Consider the following 8554-nt stretch of genomic DNA (forward strand, 5'->3'; position numbering starts at 1 on the left):
GCATTATCGCTGGGATATGAGTTAACACCACGGCCTGGCCTATATTAAAAGTATTTGTTAGGTGTTAAGCCTGTATTAAATCTTTAAAATTATTAAAAGACAAAAAAGGGATTGTGTTGAATTGTGTTTGGGAAGTAAAGATAGACATGGTTTTAAAAAGGTAGTGGTAATATTTAATTCTGTACATACATTTGTAGCCAACTCAACTTACCCTGTCCCTATGCTCAACTTACCCCATACCCAGGGTAAGTTGTGCCAAGACACAATAAATAATAAAATATAAGAACACTAAATGGCTAAGTAGAATAGAATAAACATTTAGCATAAGTATAATACAGAAAAGCATGTGTTTGGGGAAAGGGGGGATTGGGGGCAAGTGTTTACATTGTGCAGTGTTTAGCAGTCATAAGAGTCTGGACAAGCTATGTTTTCAAAACTGTAATGTTTACATGTATTCTGATTATTTCCAGGGATACGCAACATCCTGAAATATATGTAGATATCTTTGTTTGAAAGAATACTATATTTCCCTTGACGGAGTGATGCTGAATGTCTCAATTTACCCCACTCCCCTACATAAGGAAATTCGAACTCCAGGCGTGGAAAGGATATATATAACAGCCTGCCTGGATTGTGTGATTTGAGCCCATCACCGAGACTACAGTATGTTCATAATGTCGGAGACTAGGCCCCAGACTGACACTGAGATACTATGTACATAAGGTCTGCCTGCATGGAGGCTGCACCACACCCGGGCAGACTGCGTCACATCCGGTCGTGATTGGGAGTCCCATAGGGCGGCGCACAATTGGCCCAGCGTAGTCTGGGTTTGGCCAGGGTAGGCTGTCATTGTAAATAAGAATTTGTTCTTAACTGACTTGCCTAGTTAAATAAAGGATAAATAAAAAAATACAAAATGTGCCTCTCCATTACAAGTTTTAGTTCACCACATCCTCTTCGACTGCCTCTCCTGCACATGTACTATATGGTACATGTGACATTATGAATGACAGTAAAAAATATATATATATATATATATATATATATATATATATATATATATATGTATACACAATATAATTGACCTTTATCAGCATGTAATGGCCAAGAATAGTCACTGTAGCAGCAAAACATGTGTCAAGGGAAAGGAAATACTGACATGACAAGCATACATATAGGCTAGTACAACTAAGTTAAACCAGGCTGAGGTAAGCAGGTGTGATAAAGGTGCCCATTTGTCATATCTATCATCTTTGATTGGCCGAATCAACACCATTTTACCACCTATCTTTAAAATTGGGTAAAAATGCAATAAATGTTTTTCGTTTGTCGCTGCTTCCTCATTTTGTTTAAGCGAGTATACCTGATTATGTTTGTTATAATTGACCAAAGAGCGACTGAAAGTTGTTTTGTGTCATCGAAAGTTGCTGTTTTGTTTTGCTCTGCGTAAAGTTATCTGTTTTTCTATATATATTATTTTTTTCCTCTCTCACTGTGTTTGTAGCAAATGTGGATTATATGACTCTGGGGACGTTTGCATCAATGGAATCCCGCAAGCGCGTCACTTGAAAGGACGTCTGACTGAATACGAGCTGATTGGCTTCAGATCCTCGCCCCTGCATTGCTTGTATGGGAAATTACACTGCGCTCAAAACAACAGGGAACTCCGATTTCCGACTTCAGTGCGTTCAAGACAACTGGGAACTCTGAAAGAAACGAGTTCCGACTGGGAAAAATCGTTTTGAACGATCATCCAACTAGGAATTCCAACTCGGGAACTCGGGCCTCTTTCTAGAGCTCCGGCTTTCCGTCCTAAAGATCACTGACGTCATGATTTCACCTCGTATTCTTCCGAGTTCCCAGTTGTCTTGAAAGCCCCATTAAAGGGGGCGTCCCTCTGACGTAATGGTAAAATAAAATATATTGTATAAATCTGTTCCCAAGATCTCAATAACAGAACTACAGAGCAACTTCAGATGCAAGGTAACTACGGATATTGCTTAAAATACTAGTGAGATATAAACAGGTAAGCAAGCTCTCAGCTTTCAGGTATTGCTTTCAGTATGATATTACAGTGCATTCTCTAAGTACATTTATTTAGGTAATGAATCATCCTTGCTATTTCCTTTATTATTGACATTAGAACCATTTTGTCCTGAGATGCATAAATCTAAAAAGGCATAAATGCAAAATACCTTAGAACTGGAGGGGCATGCCATCCACAGTTGATGGGAGATAAAATAAAAGTTAGTCAGAAATATATTTGCCAGTCAATTGCTGCAAGGTAAGTCAAAAATAACAACAAATTATCATTATACAATCATACGGTATGTTAATACTGTTATTCAGTTATAAGAATGCTGCATGCACCTGTCAGCACGTAGTGGATAAGTTGTTAAGACCGGTATGAGGTACTACAGGTGTTCCCACATAGTTCCTCTGTTGTGCACCTTCTGTGTCCTAATCTAATGCACTGCCAGCTACACTATTTATAAAGCAATGTAACAGTCAGATAAAAGCATACTAGTGTGGCTACAAGGACACAGATACAGAGTCTCCCCCACTTTAGTTGTGCTGACAGACATTCAAATCAGTCTGTTACATTCAGTAGGGGTTCTACACTCCTCTTCCTTCATTTGAGTCCCAGCTCTGAAAGCCAACCCCTTCAGATGTGTCAGACATGTAGTTTGGTGTGTTTTTAAACTTCAAGGATTTCCAGATAATGGAGATGTAGTTCACGAAAACACTTAACTATGCTTTCTCAGAATCTATGGGCAGTCAGGGAGGCTCAGACTGCCTTTTTCAAGTTTCAAGTTTTATTAGTGGTATGTATACACCCTCCAACAAAATTTTTACTTGTAGGTTCCTTCTCGACAATGCAACAACAATAAGAAATATGTAATAAAAGATAAGAATACGACAAAGTAAATAGCTCAGTAGAATAGAAAACAGTTAGCATACGTTTAATACAGGAAGGCACAAATTATAGTCCAATATTTACACGTTTTTTGGGAAGGGGGGATTGGAGGGCAAGGGTTTAAATTTTGCAGGATTTAGCAATCATAATAAGAGTCTGGTAGCAGCTGGTGTGGATGTGTGCATGTCTGTGTGGGTGTGTGCGTGAGTGAGTGCATGTGTGCTAAGGTGAAGAGAATCAGAGCATGTGGTCAGTCCAGTTCAAGTGTTCAGCAGTCTGATGGCTTGTAGATAGAGACTGTCTCCGAGCCTGTTGGTATCAGAGACAGACATATCATCTGCCCGACAGTACGGGACTAAGCAGCTCGTAGCTGGGGTGTGTGTGGTCCTTGATGATGCTGTGGGACTTCCTCAGGTACCGTTTTTGAGTAATGTCCTGGATGGGTGGGAGCACGGTGGGTAGGAGCACCTACTACATGCTAGGAGGAGGGGGACAGTTATACAAGTTATGTGGCTTGTCCTGCAGGGGAGGGGACAGAAAATCTGGCACCCAAGTACATTTATTTTACCAATTTACCCTGGAACCTGAAGTTAATTTATTTGAAGCCTTTCGATGACCTATATTTGACAGTCCTCTCTATTCAGGGATTGGCAACCCAGGGGAACAGGATGTCCACTCCAAACTCATGACTAGCTTCTAGAAGATTGTAGTATCTCCTAAAGTAAACTCACACAGACCCTCTGTAAAATTGCCATAGTCCATTTTCTCACAGATCGTTGTCTGCACCTTGAATCCACAGAAATGAATAATGTCCCCCCACATGGAGCTCAGCCTTATGAGAACAGCCTCTACAACTCAGAATCTCTGAGCCTGGACCTTACCTCCAGGTTAGCTATGGATGTGAGTAGTCATGCGGACCAGCTCTCTGCCCCTTCCCTGACTAGCATCAACTCCCTGGTGGGCACTTACGCTGGTGAGTTTAATGCCTGTCAGATTGCCACAGCTCCTACCACCGCCTCGGACCCTGAGCCGCTCTTCAAAATGGATGACTTCCAGGTTTACGGCTGCTACCCTGGCACCTTGGCCCTGAGCTACTTCGACGAAGCCCTGTCTTCTGGTGGCTCTGACTTTTTCGGCAGCCCTGTGTCAGCCCAGTCTCCCTGTACTCCAGGTTTCCAGACCCAGCCTGCGTCAGTTTGGGACTCGGCCTTCGGTCCATACTCTCCCAACCCGGGTAGCTGGGTGGCTGATAAGACTGCATTAACACAGCCATCCTCTTTCTTCACCTTCTGTCCCGGCTCAGTGGAGGATCTGTCTCCTCTGGGCCAGCCACAGCCCCAGCTGGCTGAGCAAGACCCCTTCTCTCTGGGCCAGCAGCACCCCTTCCCCCTGTCCTTCTCCCCTCTAACCCAGGATCCAGGCACCCTAGATGTCTCAGGCCTCATTGAAGGGAGAATGTCTGCGAAACCGCACAGCCCTACTGAAAACGAGGGTCTCTGTGCTGTTTGTGGGGACAACGCCTCCTGCCAGCACTATGGGGTTCGCACATGTGAGGGCTGCAAAGGTTTTTTCAAGGTGAGAAGCTTTTTCCTTTCTCTTCAGTTCATTTCTTTCCATAACTGGGTGTCAGTGCTTGACTTGAACTGAAAAAGGTGCCGGTACTCATTTTGGGTGCCGGTACTGTTAATATTTAGGTGCATGAGCTTCACAATACTTTTGAGCTTATATTCTAAAAGAGTAGCAGTAGACAAATGCTGGTGTCGGTACTCAGCTCCGGTGAGCTCCTACCCAAGTCAAGCACCATGTCTAATACATTTTTATTCAATGCAAAACACATTTTATACATGCATCGCCATTGCTGGACTGGTATAGAGACTGAGCTACCATAGCTAAGCTTATTTTCTGTGTGCTTTGCAGCGTACTGTACAGAAAAAATCTAAATACGTGTGCCTTGCCAACAAGGACTGTCCAGTTGACAAGCGGCGACGGAACCGCTGTCAATTCTGTCGTTTCCAGAAGTGCCTGGCAGTAGGCATGGTGAAAGAAGGTGAGCCCTTCAGATTCATTTTACTACCACATCTCTCACCATAACCACTGTTCTTTCTCAGTTGCTAAGACATTATCAATTTCTCTCTCTCTCGAAGTTGTGAGAACAGATAGCTTAAAAGGTCGAAGAGGTCGTCTGCCCTCCAAGCCAAAAGCAGTCCAGTGCCTATCGTCTGCTGTGTCTCGAGTCGACATCATTGCCTCTCTTGTGAGAGAATATATTGAATCAAACTCTGGTGTTGGGAAACTGGACTACTCCAAGGTAAGGACAACTGAAAATTCTCCATTGTGGTCTATCTATTATTGTTTTTGGGGGTTATTAGGTCACTGTTGGTACCGTTTCTAAGGATAGAGCCTAAATAGAACCATGAGAATGCAGGGCATTCCCCTAATGGAACTAAGAACTAACTTCTATCCTTCCTTTCTAATTCAGTACCAGGAGACTGTGGCCAGTCTGTCAGAGAAAGAGGACACTTGTGCCATCAAACAGTTCTACAACCTCCTCACGGAGTCCATGGACGTGATCAGAAAGTGGGCTGAGAGCATCCCTGGGTTCACCTCCTTCTGCTCCGAGGACCAGGAGCTGCTACTAGAGTCAGCCTTCTTAGAACTGTTCATCTTGCGACTAGCATACAGGTGAAAAGAAGAACCAAATGTTATCACTGTTAAAAAAATTAAACGCTCCAAAAAGACCAGCTTGCATAATCAGAGCCATGGCTTTGTTGTTTTCACATTACTCGCTGTATTGCTATGATTATACAGTACATACATTATGGATATGACTGGATTGATTGCACCCACAAACTAACATTGTGCAGATATTTTTGCTATAACAAACATGGACCCCCCCCCCCCCAAAAAAAAGTTAATCATCCCTATTATATTCTCTTCCCAAGGTCCAACCCTGAGACGGACAAGCTGATCTTCTGCAATGGCATGGTTCTTCACCGGATGCAGTGTATACGGGGCTTCGGTGACTGGATAGACTCCATCATGAACTTCTCCCAGAGCCTGCACCGCATGAACCTGGATGTGTCATCCTTCTCCTGCCTCACAACTCTGGTCATAATCACTGGTGAGAGCTCAACCCACCTATGCTTACACGTCAGTCTGCCAGGCTGTGCTAATAGAGATATGACACCATAAACCAGTACAGTATGAGGTTGCAACATAGAGCCTGCAGTCAATCTTTATGCTCACCCTAACCTGAGCTGCCTGAACAAGCTGAATATGCATGAATCTTGACACATAGACCTACATAATGTTATTGTGTTACAGAATAATGTTAAAAATGACCTCTTTTTGGTGTTCACTCTGCTTTACCTGGTCACACACTCATGCCCTTTCTGTCTCCTGATTCTCCACAGACCGCCACGGCCTGAAGGATCCAAAGCGGGTGGAGGAGTTCCAGAGCCAGCTAATCACCTGTCTCAGAGATCACGTCTCCAGCTGCGCCCCCGACACCACTGGGCCCAACTACCTCTCCCGCCTTCTGGGAAAACTGCCCGAGCTACGGACTCTCTGCACCCAGGGCCTGCAACGCATCTTCTATCTCAAGCTTGAGGACTTGGTCCCACCACCCCCCATAGTTGACAGAATGACCATGGATGTTCTGCCTTTATGAGAGCGAGAAAAGACAATACCGACTGTGCACTTGTGCTGCTAAAGGGAAGATAAAGGGACGTCAAATGATCAAGCGGTCTCAGTGTTGAGTAGGGACAAATTAAGGAAACTATACTCCCAAAGATTTCACGTGAAAGTACTGAATTATACTGTAAGACTTAAAAAGGTATGAAGCTATTCAAGCACTATCGTACTTGAGGAAAAATTGGCCTCTCTCGTTCATTAGCAATGGCTGTAGTATGGTGATGTTATCATTGAAATAGTTTTCCTTGTTTTAGTGCAGTATTTCAGACTTATGGCTTTGAGTGTGCACTAACTGTTAGTGTGCCACCAATGATCCACAACTAAAATGGTTGACAGTGGTCAACTGTGGGAGGTGAGGTGGACGTGGTTCATTTACACACAGCTTCAGTAGTGTAATGGAGAGGGAATATCTACAGAATAGTTGTTTTATACATACATAATTCTATTTTTATATCAATTTAGAAAACAAACAAGCAGACCTTGTGGGAGATCTGTTAGATGACTGATGTGATGTAGTTGTTGAGCGGCTTCACTGCAAGTATATTGTATGTTTTAAACATTCAATATATATATATATATATATATATATTTTTTTTAAAGACCATGAACCAAAAGCAGACTGTTAACAACTTAAATACCACCATGCTGTGCTATAATTGAGAATCTATACAGTAGATTCTGATCAACATAAAGGAATGTATTACATTTACACAGGCCCTATGACTGCATCGTCTTACTATAACATCAAAGTTTGTATATTATGCCTTAGCTATGGTCTTTTTAAGATTCAGGTTCAAGATTGTACTGGTATTATAATGGTGTTATTGCATATACACAATGAATCGACTGTAGCATTGTGACTGAAACATGTTACAATCATAAGGAAATCTGAGAAGGTTCCCTGACCTACCAATTGGAGATAGTGCTGATTATCATGAAGATTATGCTATATTTGTCAGTAATGTTGTGCAAATATCACTGAAATATGGCAGCTATGATTGAACAGCTCAAACAAATATTACAACCGTATTATTGGTTTTTGCTTCTATGAATATTATACATAGCTTATTGTGACTATTTCTGTGTAATACATGACAATGAATGTCTTTAAATTAGCATGGGTTACTTAAAGACACAATATGCAAGATGTGCAGTCCATGACTGTCATGTTTTGTCTTTGATCATCATGTCTTGTCCCTGTGCTTCCCTCTGCTGGTCTTATTAGGTTCTTTCCCTCTTTCTATCCCTCTCTCTCCTCCTCCCTCTCTCGCTCTCTCTCTCTATCGTTCCGTTCCTGCTCCCAGCTGTTTCTCATTCTCCTAACGACCTCATTTACTCTTTCACACCTGTCCCCTATTTTGCCCTCTGATTAGAGTCCCTATTTCTCCCTCTGTTTTCCGCTTCTGTCCTTGTCGGATTCTTGTTTGTTGTTTGCTGTTCTGTGTCCTTGTTCCGCCCTGTCGTGTTTTTGCCTTCTTCAGATGCTGCGTGTGAGCAGGTGTCTATGTCAGCTACGGCCTGTGCCTTCCTGAAGCGACCTGCAGTCTGTGGTCGCGTCTCCAGTCGTTCCTCTCTACTGACGAGAGGATTTCAGTTTCCTGTTTTGGATTTACCTTTGATAATATCCAGGAGAATCATTGTTTGTTTAATACTGGAATAAAGACTCTGTTTCTATTACGTCGCTTTTGGGTCCTCATTCACCAGCATAACAATGACATTTCCAGATGTAAAGAGCACTTGATTATAAAATGATTAAAGTGCTCAAGAAATTATCAACTTGATTTAAAGCTATTGTACATAATTTGTTCACAGTTTCCTTTGCCTGCAAAAACATACAACATTTAGTAATAGGTTCGTAGTTACGATAACGTGAGTCATATTTTTCAAAATCAAGAGGATTACAGTACTTCCTTATTTGAAATTTCTGGAAATCTTAGTCTGTGG

General features: G+C 42.4%; 1 protein-coding gene across 1 annotated transcript; it reads left to right on the forward strand.

The window, feature by feature from the left end:
• Positions 1-1452: 1452 nt before the first annotated feature.
• LOC139542404 (probable nuclear hormone receptor HR38) lies at positions 1453-8284 on the forward strand. The gene is made up of 7 exons (XM_071347803.1): positions 1453-2026; positions 3717-4492; positions 4835-4964; positions 5062-5225; positions 5397-5599; positions 5860-6038; positions 6331-8284. The coding sequence occupies exons 2-7, from the start codon at positions 3719-3721 to the stop codon at positions 6585-6587; spliced, it is 1707 nt and encodes a 568-aa protein (XP_071203904.1). The 5' UTR covers positions 1453-2026; positions 3717-3718; the 3' UTR covers positions 6588-8284.
• The last annotated feature ends 270 nt before the right edge of the window (positions 8285-8554 follow it).

The sequence above is a fragment of the Salvelinus alpinus genome, chromosome 17, assembly GCF_045679555.1.
Source record: "Salvelinus alpinus chromosome 17, SLU_Salpinus.1, whole genome shotgun sequence".
NCBI lineage: Eukaryota > Metazoa > Chordata > Actinopteri > Salmoniformes > Salmonidae > Salvelinus > Salvelinus alpinus.

What these genes read in the sequence shown, in the direction of transcription:
- LOC139542404 (XM_071347803.1), top strand. Translation starts at nt 3,719, where the DNA reads ATGAATAATGTCCCCCCACATGGAGCTCAGCCTTATGAGAACAGCCTC. An exon ending in GCTGCAAAGGTTTTTTCAAG is followed by an intron (nt 4,493 to 4,834) that starts GTGAGAAGCTTT and finishes TGTGCTTTGCAG; the next exon opens with CGTACTGTACAGAAAAAATC. An exon ending in AGTAGGCATGGTGAAAGAAG is followed by an intron (nt 4,965 to 5,061) that starts GTGAGCCCTTCA and finishes TCTCTCTCGAAG; the next exon opens with TTGTGAGAACAGATAGCTTA.